The sequence below is a fragment of the Nicotiana tomentosiformis genome, chromosome 10 (genome assembly GCF_000390325.3).
Source record: "Nicotiana tomentosiformis chromosome 10, ASM39032v3, whole genome shotgun sequence".
Taxonomy (NCBI): domain Eukaryota; kingdom Viridiplantae; phylum Streptophyta; class Magnoliopsida; order Solanales; family Solanaceae; genus Nicotiana; species Nicotiana tomentosiformis.
In genome coordinates this window covers 10,175,218-10,193,963 of record NC_090821.1, presented here as the reverse complement: position 1 = coordinate 10,193,963, position 18,746 = coordinate 10,175,218, and the positions used below count along the sequence as shown (strand labels likewise).

Below are 18,746 nucleotides of genomic sequence, written 5' to 3'. Positions count from 1 at the left end.
TAATTATGTTATTGGAATATAGTCATACTAAAAGGTAAAAATGTCAGATCAAATATTATAAGAATATTTTAGACACTTTTGATTCCATACTTTTATAATAAAATAGTAAAAAATCAAATAATTATACAAAAAAAAATATTAATCCATATAAAAAAACATGTTAGGTACAAAAAATATATAAAAAACAGGAAACGTCAACTTAAAAAAACCTAAGCGGCTTGGATGCAATAACTGTTGCGGCTTATTGGCATTACACTATGGACCTCTGGATACAGAAAGCATACCCCGCAGATGGTCAACATTAAATTGTTGAGTGATTGAAATTTTTTTCAAATAATCTGGTCTGAAATATTTTCACAAGGTTGTTTTGTGTGATCCCTTCTCTCTTTTAAGTTCCTTTTGCGAATTGAGAGCATTTTTACTTTAGCACAAGTGCTTCAAACCTAATTTGCCGAATACCATCACTCATCCAATCAATTCCTGCACCAAAAGAATTATCAAATTTGGACAAAATAACTTGCTTCCTCTCTCCAATTTAAAAAACGGGTCTTGGATTATAACAAAACTAACCAAAGGAATAATCAGTACTTGTACAACTTTAACCAGGGAAGATATTTGTTCACGTTTACTCTAGTCTAAAGTCATGAAATTTTAGAAGACTTCTTAGGTTTATGCAAATAGAGTTTTCTTGAGCCAAAAGTCTCTCGCTATAGAAGCATAGCGAGAATATTAGACCTAAAAATAGGTTATTCCTTGAGTCCATATAATATTAGTATTTTTGACCTATTTTTAATTTTAAATAATGAAGAATTTAATGTACAAAATTTCATTGATTTAGAACTACTAAACATTAGGGAAAAGTTTAAATGACAATTTTGTCTGAGGTGGAATCTATTTTTTAGGATAAAAAAGGCGAACGATATTTCGCTAAGGGCCTTCGTGGTTTTAATATAACTAATCTCTATGAACGTGCTTTGCACGTTATTCTTAGACAATCATCACAAAACAACAATATTATGTAATATTATTTTTAATTTCATTAAATTTATTTTTTGAGGTACAAAAATGTTATTAGATCACATCCACTTAATAGTTAATACCTCTTTAAACGTGATGTATTGGTATATTTCTTTATTCTTCTTACCCATTTGAAAAAATATGTCATGACAAATAATTTAACATTAGGATTGATCGATCATATAATTTATTGAATGTCATTATAAATATAAACATATTGAAAATATTTACTAAATATAATTTTAAAACTACCAGTCATTTTTTGGCTTGAGAAGTCAATTTTTGATGAGAAAGGCACGTGTGTTAACTTATTGGTCCATCAAGTTCCACATAAATTATAAAGGAAAAGAATTATACTCATCAAAGATGAGATCTCATAATTTTCTAATCTCATTATAAATGATTATATAACAACTATCTAGTTGCTCGTACTATTCCACGATATTTTATTATAATGGTAGCAATTGCGGATTTTTTTAAAATTTAGTTTCTTTTATATGAGTGATTCACATAATTAAAAATCAAGTGTAATTATATTGAGATATTGATCAACTCTTTAACCCTTTAAAAAATATTTTAATTTGGATGAAATGATGATTAACTGATAATGAGGATTTCAAGTAAACTATGACTGTGCGACTCTAACGTTCCAAGAATCTCTAACCTTTTTTATAATTAATGAATTTAAATCCCACACAAACTGGAAAAGAATAACTGGATGAAGCATATTGTCATCCAAGAAGAAGGCTATTGTACGAAGCATTTGTTGTCCAAGAAAAAGTAGGCAAAAAACTATGGATAGAGAGGGAGAATTTTTACTTTTTTTTATTTCTTGGTGTTTTCTTTTGGTTTGTATATTGTATTGTGTAAAATATCAGAGAGGGGGTAAAATATTGTATTGTTGGTGCGTGAGGATGAATCCAAAATCAATTTGGATAGGAGTATTTCACCTTCACACCTTTTCATTTTTGCTCGGTATGTGCGATTTAAATTGGAAAAGAATTTCAGCGTTAGGTGATTTACAATTATATCCTTAAATTAAACATATATTTAAGGTTATAAAAGCCAATCAATGTTTCGAGAATATTTTAGTCGTTCGACATTTAGCATAAAGTATTCGTGCTTTTATAATAACTAATTTCTATGAACGTGCGTTGCATGAGAACAATTGCACGTTGATTTTCGAGCGCTGAAATTTTGACATTCATACTTCTCGTAAATTCTCAATTAATTATTTATAGATATTAAGGAACCAAAAATTAAATTTACCTAAAATATTATATATATGAATGCAACAGTTGATATGAAAGAAAATGTAATAATCTTCAAATGTTATTACACTTACATTATACTTGAATTTAAAATAATTCGACATCACGTCTAAACCTGTAAATGATATATGTATTAATAGTATAAACATAAAAAATATAATCATATCTTACCTTATACTTCTTATATACGATTTTTTTTGGTTTATTCCCTTATGATACTTTAGCTGCTTGTTATGATTGGAACTCTTATTGTCAATATTGATATTCCTTTTGAAAATGCGACATATAATAGTCAATGTAATAAAATATGTTGCATCAAATATAGTCCAACACTTGAAAATATTTGACTATGTGTTATTTTCGGACAAATTTAAGAGGATATCATTTATTTTCTGTGGTAAAAGTTAAATTTTATATAAGGTTCCCCGTAAGTATTTCATCCCAAATAACTAATTCTGCTTCCTAATATTTAGCACCACCACTATATTATATTGTTGGCATCTTTTTTGTCCTTTTGATATAAAAAAAGTTATTACAAATAGTATTATAGAAAGAATAAAATGAACATAATCTGCTCGTAATAGTCTAGAAGTAATATTCCTACATAACATATAAAAAGATCAATTTCAGAATGTGTGCATGCGATATACATTGAAAGAAACCAACGAACATTTGAACAAAAGAGCAGAAGTCGGATAGTATTGCCAAAGAAATTGCCTATATTTGTAATCTTAGAGCTCCACGTGGAGTTAGGAACATAGTACAACAACTTATGTTTTAGCAATAGCTTTTTGTTAGGGATGCTATTTGAGTAGCTGAGATGTATTTGGATAAAAGTTATGATCGCTTAGCTATGGTTATGTATTTCTTCATGGTGATTAATAAAATAAATTTAATTACCAAAAACAGATCAATTTCCTTTTTTTAATGCAAAAAGACTATTATAAGACAAAATTAGAGCAATATGGAAAATAGAGCAATTGAATTTTTCTAAAATATTTATTTCATATTTTCTCATAAATAGCTCATAAAGTTTTAAATGACGTCATAAAGTTGTACAATCAAAAATTTGATTTGTAAAATATATTTCTTACATCAAAATTTGGCATTGAATCATTTGCAATGTATTATAACTGTTTGATTCTTTTGACTTTCTTTCACTCCAATATTAATTTTATATATTATCATTCATTTGTTCGCAATAAATGAACAATAATATCAAAAATTGAATTAAATGTAGTTATATTCCTGCGGTGTTTGATCTCAGTTTTCATAATTTAATTTTATTGAAGTAAAATATTGTCATTTTAAAATTTTAAAATAAATAAACAAATAACGATTAAGCCAAGCGTATTAGGTTTTGTGCTTATTATGGTTAGATTATAAATTGAGTAATAAATATAGCTTGGAGAAATTTTTTGTCTTATTTTATTTTTGGTTTGAACAGGTTGATTTCTTAGAGTTCAAAGGCAATTAGTATTTGGTAGTAGAAATCAAATTCTGATTAGGATGGGTATAAAGGAGTCTTTTATCCAATTATGAAATTGTTTCTTTAAAGGAAAATTTTATATTTTAGAATAGATTGAGTCCCAACAAAAAAGGTTACTTAGTCCTAACCCAAAATTATATTTATACCCATCATTAAATTGCTACAAAACGGAAATATTAACTTTAAAGGGCAAAAAGGTCGATCAATTTATCGAGGATATTTTCGTCTCTCAACATTTAGCTTCCTAACATTTGTGCTCTTATAATAATAATAATAATAATATATATATAACCACATATTTAAAAAAAATTATTTTTTTCTTAAATTTCGTATTTAGTTAAATTATTTAAGTCAAATTATGTCACGTAAATTATAACGAATGAGTCACATAAATGTTCTTTTCTATGACTTCTCTATCATACTATAGTATAAGGGAAGCCTATGAGCCTAAGATAAGAGACCTAAATACCCATTACAGACTAATCGACCATTTTACCCTTTAGTTAAATGCTATTCTTGTAATTCTTTTTGTACAAAAAATGTAACTATGTATTCTAATAAATGTTACTCCCTTAAAAATGGATATTTTATTGTATAATAAATTTGAGAATTAACTACTTATATCTTATGGAACGTGTGTGTGATTTTATATAGGAGTATATAGCCAAAAGGATAATAAATATATTTCATTAAATAAGTAATTAAGCTATACTGATATTAATGTACGGCAATCATTAAATACATTTCAAGATAAATAACAAAAATCGTGATAATGCAACATAGTCTCCTTCATACCCATCATTAATGTACCTGTTAGCTCATTAAAAGACTATTGTTATAATCTTAGGTTATGTTTGAAAAGCTACCAGGTAATTGGAATTGGTGTAATTATTAGGGTAGTAATTATATAACCTAGTAATTATACAGTATGGTAATTACGACAATATGTTCGTTTGTCATAGTGTAATTACAAGTTTACTGTTTGGTTGCACAAATGTAATTACATAGTTAGATTAAATTTTAAATGAATTAATTATCAAAATTTAAAAATTAATATAATAAATACATGCCTATAAATATTTTTTATAAGTATAAATGATATTAGATTTGATATTGTGAAGACCCAAAATGTCATCTTTAAATTTAATAGTTAATTTTGTGTTCTAAAATCTCGAAAAGCATTATTTATCATTCATCGACTTGCGCGCACAGTCCGTAAAATTTTCCGAAAAGTTTTCAGGTGAAAAATGAATTAAAATGTGAATTAGAGCTTTAAAACTCAACTGAGTTAACTTTGGTCAATATTTTAAGCAAACGGACTCGGATCAATATTTTGACTGTTCCGATAGGTCCGCATCGTGATTTGGGACTTAGGCGTATGCCCGAAATCAAATTCCGAGGTCCCTAGCCCGAGATATGAAATTTTGATGAAAAATTAAAAGTTTAAGTTCAAATAGTGACCGGATGTCAAATTATGTGCAAACGACCCCGGAATAGAATTTTGATGATTCCAACAACTCCGTATGGTGATTTTGGACCTAGGAGCATGATCGGAATTTCATTTGGAAGTCCGTAGTATAGTTAGGCTTGAAATGCCAAAAGTTAAATTTTTGGGAAGTTTGACCGGGGGGTTGACTTTTTGATATCGAGGTCGAAATCCGATTCTGGAAATTGGAATAGGTCTGTTATATCATTTATGACTTGTGTGCAAAATTTGAAATCATTCCGAATTGATTTAATGTGTTTCGGCACAAGATATAGAATTTGAAAGTTCAAAGTTTATAGATTTTGATTTGAGGTGCGATTCGTCGTTTTGATATTGTTTGATGTGGTTTGAAGCCTCGAATAAGTTCGTATTGTACTTTGGGACATGTTGGTATAATTGGTTAAGGTCCCAAGGGTCTCGGGTGGATTTCGGAAGGTAAACGGAATAGATTTCGGACAAAGAAGGCTGTTGTGCAGAAATTTCTAGTGCGTGGAGCCAAATTTGGAAGCTTATATCTCGCAAGCTATAAGGAATCAGAAACTTTTCAAAACATGAAAGTTTTAGCCCTTTGATTCTAATTTCCAAAAAGTTAAACCATTCATTATTTGGACATTGTACAGAAAGTTATGATGGATTGAATGAAGGCTGGTAGAGCAGTTTCGCCAGAAATTTCTGATGTGTGGAGCCGACTTTGAAAGCTTATATCTCGAAATTCATAAGGAATCGGAAAATTTTCAAAATATGAAAGTTGTAGTCATTTGATTCTAGTTTCCAAAAAGTTAAAAAATTCAGCATTTGGACATTTGTTACATAAAGTCATGATCGATTGAAGGAAGGCTGGTAGAGCAGTTTCTGGTAGACTTTTAGTGACGAAAAATGGACGTTTAGTGACGGAAAATATACTTTTAGTGACGGATTGGTAGAAACTTAAGGACCAAAAATGGTCATTTCATTCATTTCGTTTTGAATTTTTGGAGTACGGTTCTTGGGCGATTTTTGGGCGATTTTCACGGGAAAACATTGGGGTAAGTGTTCCTTATCCTATATTGATTATATTTCATGATTCCATACTCATTTACATCATGAATCCGTAAATTTATGGAAGAAAAATTAAGATTTTTGCAAAATCTTCCAAAAACAAAAATTTAAGATTTGGAGGTGGAGTTGTTATCGGATTTTGGTAAAATTGGTATGAGTGGACTCGTAATTTAATGAGTTGTCGGATTTTTTAAGTTTCGCCGGATTCCGAGATGTGGGCCCCACGAGCAAATTTTGAGTTAATTTCGGGTTTTATTGAAAAAAATATAATATTTTCTTATGAAATTGATTACTATAATTTTTGTTGACTGTATCAAATTAATTATGACTAGATACGAACCGATCGGAGTCGGCAAAATCGAGAAAAAAGCATAATACTTGGTTAAATTAGAGCAAGTCGAGGTAAGTGACTTGTCTAACTTTGTGTGGGAAAAATTCCCCTAGGCTAAATGTGAAAGATTATGTTTTAAATTGTGTAGATCATTGTTGTGCATTAATTAAATTATTTTATTTTGTTATATTCTTCATTATTGATTTAATGTTTATATTTTTAAATTTGCTTAACCTTTTCCTGCTAATTGTTTTATCTGTTTAGTTGGAACTTGGTTTCTTTTATTCTGTGCATTATTTGAAGGTTGATTTTCTTTAAATTAAATATTATTAATATAAAGTATTTGACATTTTTAAACTTGATATTGAAGCAACGTATTAAAGATTTTAAAATATTATTTTCCTGAATTATTTACTCCTGAATATTTTTGTAAGATTTTCATACTCATTTTGATGGAGCAGTGAGCTCTTTGTTGTGAAAAAATATTATTGTTGAATTATTTTGACATGAGCTGTGGGCTCTTTATTGTGGAAAAATATTATTGTTGAGTTATTTTGACATGAGCCGTGAGCTCTTTATTGTGAAAAAATATTATTGTTGAATTATTTTGACCTGAGTCGTGAGCTCTTTTTTGTAAGATTTTCGTACTCATTGTGATGGAGCAGTGAGCTCTTTATTGTGAAAAAATATTATTGTTGAATTATTTCGACATGAGCCGTGAGCTCTTTTTTGTAAGATTTTCGTACTCATTGTGATGGAGCAGTGAGCTCTTTATTGTGGAAAAATATTATTGTTGAATTATTTTGACATGAGTCGTGAGCTCTTTATTGTGGAAAAATATTATTGTTGAGTTATTTTGACATGAGTCGTGAGCTCTTTATTATGAAACAATATTGTTGATGAATTATTTTGGAGAGTTAAATTATTTGAGCACCTGAGGTGCAAATTGTGATATATTGTGATATTGATACGCATGCGGTGGTATAAGGTCTGGGTATTGAAATGCATGCGGTGAGATAAGGGTGGCTTGATACACGTGGCTAGTAGGGAGAACTACTAGAAGTCATGCGGTGTAATAAGGATGGCTAAAACGCGGGACGCTATTTCGGAAAAAATATTTTCTTTAAAAGAAATTGTGAAGGCTCTCGCGATGAGATAAGAAAATGAGATATTGTGAATTTGTTTATGATTTGGGACTACGAGGCGGTACCTTGGGAGTGCCCTTGTTGATATTGATTTATGGCCGCAGTTGCCTTTGATTATTGTTGTGATTTTTTTAAAGTTGAAAAAAATTCTGTTTTGTTTCCACGAGGTATTTATTTGCCATTATTTGATATAATTAAATGTGACATACTACTTGATTCATTTTCATTGTCATTTTATCTTATAATATTATTTAAACATTTTATCATGCCATTATTTATTCTCCAATAGGGCCTGACCTGACCTCGTTACTACTCTACCGAGGTTAGGCTTGACACTTACTGGATACTGCTGTGGTGTACTCATACTACTCTTCTACACATCTTTTTGTGCAGATCCAGGTATATCTTATCAGACCATGCATCAGTAAACTAGTTGTACGAGAAGACTTCGAGGTATATTTGCCAGCGTCCGCAGCCTCCGGAGTCCCCTTCTATCTTACTATGTTGTCTTCCTTATTTGCTTTAGACTCTGATGTATAGAGACATAGAGAATAAATTCTTAGAAGCTTGTGACTTATTTCTACCGGGTTTTGGGAGTTGAAATTGTTTGAATTGTAGTTTATTTATTTTATATATTTATTATTATTCCGCATTGATAGGCTTACCTAGTCTTAGAGACTAGGTACCATCACGACATCCTACGGAGGGAATTTGGGGTCATGACAAGTTGGTATCAGAGCTCTAGGTTCATAGGTGTCATGAGTCACAAGTAGGTTTAGTAGAGTCTTGCGGATCGGTACGGAGACGTCTGTACTTATTTTTGAGAGGCTATGGAACTGTTAGAAAATATTCACTTCTTTGACTCATTATCATACGATATTGATTTAGCTTAAAACATATATCTTATATTTCTTTGTATCCACTCGTGTATGATATTGCGCACTCGGTATCAGTTATGCGTCGACAGTTCGTGATGCCGTAGATAGACTATGAGGGAGCCAGAGATGCTCAAACATTGCCTCAACGTGTGGTTCCGACTGAAGATGCGGACGTATTGAGAGATCACCTAGTGAATCGTGCGGGGGTGCAACGGACGTTGGCGTCTGTTAGTTTATACAAGCTGTGAAGGTTATTATTGTGGATCATCGGACGTTGTGACTTATGACTTCGTGCCGAGTGGGGGGAGTCCACTACCAATGGGTGGATTGCGGGGTCATGTGTTATATCAGTTTTGGCCTGAAATGTATATATGTGGTACTAAAAGGTTCCCTAAAATTTACACATGTTTAAGACCTGAGATTTTGTAGAGGATAAGGTTGGAACTTGCGGTATGTCCGCCTCCTTAATAATCCTATACTTCAATACCAAAAGAGTTATAGAAACAACTCTAAATTTGTAGAAGGTCTACTCAGCGTGGATGTCATTGTTGCAGATTTTGGGGTGCTTCGGAGGAAGTACACTTGTTGACGAGAGTCTGGACTATGTGGTTCGTGATAAGATTTGTCTGTATGGAGCTCTACTTTTTTGATCGTTGTGTATAAATAGGGGTAAGGGTTACCCCAAAAAAGAATCAAAGAGTATGTTAAGAAATTGGTTAGCTCAACAGTGTTGAGTCAGTATAACAAAAGAAGAAATTTGCCTTGGGAGAGATAATTCTCCACCAGTGTTCGTGGCAAGCCTATAAAGAGGGCAGACCAGCCAATGCAACACCACCCACTTGGCTCGGTTCTCAGAAACGCTTTTAAAAGAGTTTGTTTCCCGGACTCTCCGTAATGCGTGGCACATGGGGTTTGAACGGTTCAGTCATGTCACCATAGACGTTGTCAAAATATGCCATCAAGTTCAATAAGTTAGCTTGTCATACTCCTACTTTGCTTCCTACAGCCAGAGGGCAAGTCCACAGACTCATTAAAGGACTTAATTATGATCGTAAAATTTTGTACGACTCGGGAGCTACAAGCTGATACTTCATTTCTGCTAGTTATACAAATTACCAAGATATTAGAATGTGTTCGGGTGAGGAAAAAGGAAACTAAGGAGACCAAGACATCTCGAGGTTTTGGGGGATTCAATGGATTCTACTCTGCAATAAATCATTATGGCGGGGGCTCGGCCAGTCGGCCAGCCCAGTCCGTGCATCGGATTACTCGGGGTGCTCCAGTAAGTTCTTTTAATACACCACCGATATGAGTTCCTACAATGGTTATTCCAGTTATCTGGCACAGACTCAATACGAGCAGTCTAACCCGCAAAGGGGTTGTTATGAATACGGTGATACTAGGCACATCATGAGAAAATTGTCCCAAACTTGGGAGAGACTTATTTCATCAAAGCACTCAGGCTACGTGCCCCATTGCAGTTACTACACCACCCATACGACCAGTTAGGGGTGGGGGATAGACGGGTAGAAGGCGTCCTAGAGGTGGAGACCCAGCCGTTGTTATATTTATTTTATGGTATGGCGGAGGTCGCTACATCAGTTGATGTCGTTACAGGTACGACCTTGATATAATATAAAGGAATAATTTCCTTAACTTGATTCGGTTCTGAGTATCGAGATGAGTCCTCCTACTGTGCTCCACTTATGAGTGAGTTTCATAATTCTATAATCTACTTATGTGTTTACTCATGTTAGTAGATTCCATGGAGATAACTACGCCTATCATTCCATGTTGGTCACTAATAAGACCTGTGAGGCTAAATGTGATTTTCTGTTACTCATTTCGGTAAGTTTTGATATAATTTACGGATAATTAATTACAAATTATGAATTATATGCCCTACCGGTGTGGGGTTCATTATGTGTTGTGATTTTCTTTTTTAACGGAAATTATTTAGAAGGAGCAAATGAAAAGTTTTGATTGGCACGATGTGCATATTACTTGTGATTCAGAACCGAGGATGAGATCCTTGCATTTTAATATAAACTGATATATTTAAACCGGGCTACGAGCTACGATGGAAGTTATATAAGGACGAGATCCTTCTGAGAAAAATTCTTGTGTTTAAGTTCTCCCTTGTGAATTTGAATTTGTACTATAATTTTAATTTTAATTTGTACTAAAAATTCTTGCCATTTTTGTGTTGTAATTATTGAGTTTTAACCTACGAGGTAGGTTCCCGCCCAGGTGACGTTAAATGTGACTCATTAATTCGGGTAAATAATTATGAGGTCTTCATGCCTCGTATCTCGTTATCAGTATTGTGAAGGTTTAAAACGAGATTTTTGTTAACATGAAGTTAATTGACAATTTTGTAATTGATTATAAACAACTATTAAGACCAGATTGACCCAGAAGGGTGCTCCGTTCTTATGGGCCGAGGAATGTGAGGAGAGCTTCCAAAAACTCAAGATAGCTTTGACTACAGCCCCAATATTGGTATTACCTACAGGTTCAGGGTCTTATATTGTGTATTGTGATGCGTCGTGTATTGACCGGTAAAAATTGCCTGAAACATCGCTTCAATCCGAGCTCCATAACTCCAAATATATTAAAATGGTTGAAACATCAAAATATAGCTTTTGTCCATGCTTTGCGATCACGAAGCACAAAATATTCCAGTCCAAAATTTGCCCTTCGCGATCGCGGAAAACCACTCGCGATCGCGAAGAACAAACTCCCCAAGTCTTCCATACAGCCTCTAGTATAATGGTCATAACTTTTTGTACAAAAATTCAAATGACAAATGGTTTAACTTTCTAAAAACTAGACATTAAGGGCTACAACTTTTACTTTTGGATCATCTACAAATTCCTTATAGATTGCGAGATATAAGCTTCTAAAGTCGGGTTAGTACAATAGAGATTTTGTTCTACGAGATCGCGATTCACAAGGCCCCAAACTGCTGATTGCTCTTCGCGAACGCGACCAAATGTTCGCGATCGCGATGCACACCTCTGTAGAGAGAAACCAGCAATTAAAAATGGCCTAGAAATGGTCCGAAATCACCCCGAATCTCACCCGAGCCCCTCGGGACCTCAACCAAATATACCAACAAGTCTTAAAACATCATATGAACTTAGTCGAAACCTCAAATCACATCAAACAACGCTAAAACCACGAATCATGCCCCAATTCAAGCTTAATAAAACTAAAAAATTCCAACTTCTATATTCGATGCCGAAACCTATCGAATTAAGTCTGATTGACCTCAAATTTTGCACACAAGTCATAAATGACATAACAAACCTATTTCAATTTCCAGAATCGGATTCCAACCCCGATATCAAAAAGTCAACTCCCCGGTCAAACTTTCAAACTTAAATTTTTATTTTAGCCATTTCAAGCCTAATTTAGCTGCGGGCGTCCAAATAATTTTTCGGACACGCTCCTAAGTCCAAAATCACCATACGGAGCTATTGGAATCATCAAAACTCTATTCCGGGGTCGTTTACACATAAGTCAATATCTGGTCACTATTTTAACCCAAGCTTTAAAGTGTTGGATTTCATTCTTCCAAACTAACTCCGAAATACCTAAAAACCAAAACCGACAATTCACACAAGTTATAATATATCGTATGAAGGTATTCAAGACTTCAAATAGTAGAAAGGAGCATAGATGCCCAAAATAACCGGCCGGATCGTTATAAATTTATCCACAACCTCCATTCAACATTTCAAACTAAGTACTTTTGTTTAAGAATTTTTTTTTAAAAAGGCGTGAAAACTCTATTGAAACATTGAAAAAAGTTCCGATGAAAAAGATACCAACATGGTATATATATACTAACATGGTATCATAGAGGACTAATTCATTCCTTTAATAGAAAAAAAAAACTCGTCAGTCCTCTATGATACCCTCACGGTATATATCATTACTGACATGATATAGGTATGGTTCATTCCTTCAAAAAATAGCTCAGTCCTTTATGATACCAAACCGGTATACATATATACTATTTTGGTATATAGTATAGATTCATCTTTTTCGCTAGTTCAACTCAATTTCAACCCAAATTTCACAATTTTAGTGCAAATAATCCACCAAATTGGCTCAACTTTAGACACAACCTCCATTCAACATTTAAAAGTAAATATTTTTGTTTAACAAAAAATTGAAAAAGGCATGAAAACTCAATTAAACTTTTAAAAAGATTCCAATGAAAAATTTCAATAAATTTAAAAAGGACCAAATTATAACGGTATAATATTACACTATACTGTATATTATACGAGTATACTGTTGGAATAAATTGTATAAATTAAAAATTATATACTAAAGTGGTATACATGTATACCATTTTATTATATAGTACAAATCCATCATCTTCGCTAGTTCAATTTAATTTCAACCCAAATTTTACAACTCTACTACAAAATCTCTATCAAATTGGCTCAAACTTTTGCTACATCTTCTAATCAACATTTCAAACAAAACCCAAGCAGAATCAGCTCAAAACAACTATATACTCAACACGCCCACTACATGAATTTTCAGCTTCAAGGTCCTTCAATTGTGCATTTAATTTTTTCTAATAATAAATTTTAAAAAATCTCTAGTATGAACTTTCTAAAGATACTATAAATTACTTTTTTAAAATATCTACTTTTAATCAAACAACAAATCTTAAAGTTGAAATTTCAATTCAAAAGTTTCAAATTCAACAATGATGAGTCTTTAAAAATTCAATCCCAAGCACCTCAAATCATCTCCAAATGAAACCAAATTTCAGTATGATTAATATCCTTTCTTTTACTATAGCATAGTATTTTACTTAAAAACTGCATTAGGGCTACAAGTATAAATGCTTAAGCTCAGACCATTCCCTGTGAGAATCCACAAAAAGGATATATTTTTATCATATATGCTAGGACAATAGTGATTTATCCATAATCTCTATAAATAGATTTACTAAATAATGAGTTAAGCACATAAGTGAGAAATGGGGGAAGATGGTCATAAAAATAATGACGTCATGATTTGTGGATGCAACGCCTTGGCAGAAGATAAGTGAAGGGGCGGGTAATTATATTTACCCGTATGGGTAGTCTTTGTAATTAGTTTGAGGGTAGATAATTAGTTTAGGTTTTATGGATATTTTGTGTAGATTCCCCTATTTAAAACACAGTTAACTCCATATACATTTAAAATATTTGCTTTATATTCTATACCTACTTTATAAAATTTTATTTATTTTTTACATCTTTAATACCATTATATGCCATTAAACAAATCTTACCTTTTAAGGGATTAGATTATCTCTCACTCCAACTTGATAAATCCCTTAAAACACTCCATCATCCCAAGGAATTAGGATTATAAATTTTCAATGAAATATCATACCCCAATGATTTATTGTTCCAAATAAACAACCCTATCTATTCTTTCCTATGACCTGTGGGTGCAAAAGGAGTAAGAATATGAAAATGGAGCATTTGTTTTGTACAAGACAATATCTCTTTACCATTTATTTGTTAGATGAAGTGTTTCATCTTTATTGTTTTTCTCTTACATCTATGTAATCAAAAGAAAAGTTAAAATAAGATAAAAATATTTTAATTTGGGATATAATATCTAAACTACAGAAATATTAGAATATACTATTCAAACTAATACACCACAATATTCTAATTAAAATTACAATATTCAAATCAAACACGTTGTAGTATTCAAACCAACACACCACAATATTCTAATTTGGAATACAGTATTCAAACCAAACATACCACAATATTCTAATTTGAAATACAATATTCAAATCAAATATACTTTTATTTATATTTATTGTGTATATATTATTTTACTTGGAATATCAACATTCTTTAATAATATACAATAATTAGTTTATTGTATTTTTTTTATTGTATAGAAGAAGATAAATTTCTATAAAGACATAGGTTCCCATAGTAAAAAAATTGTTTAATGGATAATCCTTTTTTCTTCTTTAATTTTGGTCCAAGTTTGAAACAGATGGAATACTATTTTGAGTGGATTTGCTTTGTATATCTAGCTTCCTTTAATTTAGGGGACATATTTATTAGGTAGTTATTGTCCTTTAACTAAATAGGTATGTGGGGTAATTAATTGATGTGTACTACGTGTAATTTTATAATTAAAGTATGGTGTGTTAAGAGTTCGTTAAAGGGGGTATACAGTGTAACTTCCCCAAGAATAAAAACATTCATGAAATATAATCGCATTCAGTAACTACGATTTATAAGTCGCATTCAGTAAATGCGATTTATAAGCCGCATTCAATAATTACGCTTTATAAGTAGCATTCAGACTTGCGATGTATAAGTCACATTTAATACTTGCGATTTATAAGTCGTATTCAGTACTTGTGATTTATAAGTCACATTCAGTAATTGCAATTTATAAGTCTTATTCAGTAATTGCGATTTATAAGTCCTATTCAGTAATTGTAATTTATAACTCTCATTATTGCCCAACATTACGATTTCTTAGTCTTTTAATTGCGATTTACAACTCTCATTATTACGATTTCTAAGTCGCATTGAGTAATTACGGTTAATATGCCGTTGCCTTAATTGATAGTTAACACCGCGATTTATAGTCACATTAATGAATCACTATTTATAAGTGTCAGTGACTAATTACGGTTTATAAGTCGCATTGAACTAAACATGTTTTTTAAGACGTATTCAATGCGATTACAAGTTCCCTCCAACTTATTAAATTTACAAAATTGGTAAATTTTTCCATCGCCTCGGGACAATGCAACTTATAAATCACTTCCTTTTCTAGATGCACATGACGCCAATAACCCGATCTTGCCTTCCAGCCTATTTTATTTTATTTTAAAAAGATCGTGTGCTGCAAAGTTCCTGAAAAATTAAAGCGGTCAACTCATAATTGATAAAATTGTAAGTTCAATAAATTGCATTGAGTAGATGCAATTGATGGTATGTATTACTAACGAGTTTATTCTTTCATCATGGTTGATGCTTAAGTTGTACAAATACATTTTACATATTTTTGGTATCCCCTTACAACAATACTAACATTGAAATTGTTGAGCTAAAATGTGTACATTTTGGAAAAAAGTTTGCTACAAAAGTTATGATATGCTTCTATTATTCACACAATAGAATAATATACAATTTTTTTTAATGTAATACTTATGGATAAAACTAAAATCTACAAACGCCCTGATGTACACCCTTATAAGCAAATTTTGAAAGTGTTATGCCTTAATTTTTTCTCTTTCGACATTTCAATTTCCCTTCTTCGTAATATTCCAAAACCAAATTCCGATTGAAAAGTAACCACCCTTCGCGGCTATCCCCACCCCAGCACTGGCCACCGTCGTGTGACGGAGAAATGAGATTTCTACAACTCCGGTGGAAGAATCCGGCGAAGATATCATCAAACACTCCACTTTCATTCGGCCCTTTCAATTCCACAACCCAAACCCGGTGGAAGAAACCAGCAAATACAGCCCAAACCCGACTGGAAAACCGGACCCGAGACCCGAATCTCGACAAACTCACAGCCCAATACCGGAGACTTAAACTCATCCTTAACCTCTACGACGTCGTATCTGCTAAAAAACGCGGTCGTTTTGTCTCAGTTCAGTCACTGTCCAAATGTGCCCCTCATGCCGGCATTAACACCAGCACCGCCGGTGATCTTCTCCGGAAATACCCCCATATTTTTGAGGTATTTACACACCCTATTAAGCGTAATTTATGCTGCAAGTTTAGGGAGAACTTTGTCATTTTGCTTAAGCAAGAAGAAGATTTCATATCACAAAATGAACATGAGAATGTGATGAGAATAAGGAAAATTTTAATGATGTCTGTTAATGGTAGTATACATTTGCATGCACTTAGATTAATGAGGACTGAATTGGGCTTTCCTGAAAACTTCAGGGACTCAATTGCAATAAAGTATGATGAAGTTTTTAGGATGGTGGATTTGGAAATTGTTGAATTAATTGATAGAAATGGCATTGATGAGAGTTCTGGGGTGGCAAAGGTTGAATCTTGGAGGCAAAAGGAGTATACTGAGAAATGGTTGAGTGAATTTGAGGTGAAATATGCATTTCCTATTCATTTCCCGACTGGGTTTAAGATAGAACCAGGTTATAGGGAGAAACTGAAAAATTGGCAAAGGCTTCCTTATGTTAAGCCTTACGAAAGAGAACTTACGTATCACTTGAATGGACAAAAAACTGAACCCTTGGGACAATCTTTAGGATGTGATGAGTTGATATCGAGGTCAAAGGGTGTTGGAAAACGTAAGTCTGGAGGGGTTGAGCGGTATGAGAAGCGAGCTGTGGCGATTATTCATGAACTTCTGAGCTTGACTGTTGAGAAGTTGGTGCCTCTCGAAAGATTGGCACATTATAAAAAGGACCTCGGCATTGAAGTTAATATTCGTGAGCTGTTGTTGAAGCATCCTGGGATATTCTACATATCCACTAAAGGGAATATTGAGATTGTTTTTCTTAGGGAGGCATATAGTAAAGGGTGTTTGATTGAGCCGAACCCAATTTATGATTTGAGAAGAAAGGTGTTGGAGCTTCTCTTGTTGGGAAACCGTCATACAAGAGAGTTGAGAACGGAAATGGAACTGAAGGATGAAATTAGGGACATGACAGATGATGAAAATGGATGGGAAAACAGCGAGGGTGACTTTGTCATTCCAATTCTAGAGAGTTTTTCTGATCATGACAACGACGACAATTTGAAATAGAATGGTTGCTTATCTGTGGCAGAGCTGATTGGGCTTTCTGAGATGGAAATCAGTCATGATGATCTAGGTGCGTCTTCTAATCTGGATTTTTCTGCTAACTGACAATTAATGATATGGCAGTTGATGTTAGTTGTAGAAAAATGGATACACGGTCATATTTGTGCTTCCTGCTGTCATTGTTCAGAAAGTTTATTCCGTTGTACAGAGCCTCAGTATGATTTGCCAGGAACCTTTGTTGTTTCTGTTGGTGCGCTTTGCGTTCGAAATTTTATTCTTCCATCTCTAGCATTATGACTTAATTTCCTCACTCTGTTCAAATCTGATAATTGCATGTTGCAGTTCCTTATCTACCAGATTTAGTTATTTGAATTTTCTCCTTCCAATTCAGACTATTCGATTATGAAAAGGGAAAGATAGGATAGTCCTTGTGGTAAGGCACTTAGTTCTGTAGAGCAGTCTTAGGAATATGTTTGTTTTGGTAGCTTGATTATTGATTGCCAACTAAAGAACTGAACCAAAGTCAATTTAATAAACTTCCAGCTGCGCAGTGTTTGCTAGATCGTAACTTACTTTTTTTTATGCTCGTGACTTGTATAATACAGGGTTATTCGAAGACCATATTCAAGTCCAGGTAAGTGTGGAGAAACATTGCCACAGAATAGAAAGGTGTCAGGTTCGATATATTTGGGGTAATGCATTGTTCTTTTCGTTGCTTCTGGTGGAGGACACTGAATTCTTCCATATATAGTCTATTATTGTCAATAGAATCTGTCCTCCTACCAAAGACTATTCTAGTACTCAAATACACCTTTGTGCCTGTTGATTTTTGAACGAGGGAGGAAAGGTTGAAGTTCTGGCCCTGCTAAGGCTCGTTGACATATGGTATTTTCAGTGCAGCAAGAGTGGTTCGTGGTGAGGAATGGACGGGCGATATGTTGGATGACTATGTAATGCTTTAAAATAGCAACTAACTTGGAACACGGAGCTGCATAAATTGAGGATGTTTTTCTTAGAGTAGTTTTACTGAAGCGGAAGGGAGTGATCTGAAAACATATTGTATGATTTTCCAGAAAAGACTCTGTTCTAGCCTTTCAGATGCTTTACGATTTCCTTTCTCCAGATAATCCACAGTAGAACCAAGAAGGATTCATTCCATACTCGCCTGAGTTTTCATCGTATAAGCATTTCTTTGACAGTGATGAAAGAAATGGCCAAATATGCAACAAGAAAGTTGAGCTTTTAAGTGTATCTACATTTGGTTTTGGTTAGGTTTTTAAACAAGTTTTCACTAAGCAATTTTCTGA

General features: G+C 33.0%; 1 protein-coding gene across 1 annotated transcript; it reads left to right on the top strand.

Annotated features, from left to right (window-relative positions):
* The first annotated feature begins 15,918 nt into the window (after positions 1–15,918).
* Positions 15,919–18,536, top strand: LOC104089130 (protein ROOT PRIMORDIUM DEFECTIVE 1). The gene is made up of 2 exons (XM_009593965.4): positions 15,919–17,509; positions 18,045–18,536. The coding sequence occupies exon 1, from the start codon at positions 16,066–16,068 to the stop codon at positions 17,440–17,442; it is 1,377 nt and encodes a 458-aa protein (XP_009592260.1). The 5' UTR covers positions 15,919–16,065; the 3' UTR covers positions 17,443–17,509; positions 18,045–18,536.
* The last annotated feature ends 210 nt before the right edge of the window (positions 18,537–18,746 follow it).

Coding starts and splice junctions, on each gene's coding strand:
- LOC104089130 (XM_009593965.4), top strand. CDS start 16,066: ATGAGATTTCTACAACTCCGGTGGAAGAATCCGGCGAAGATATCATCA.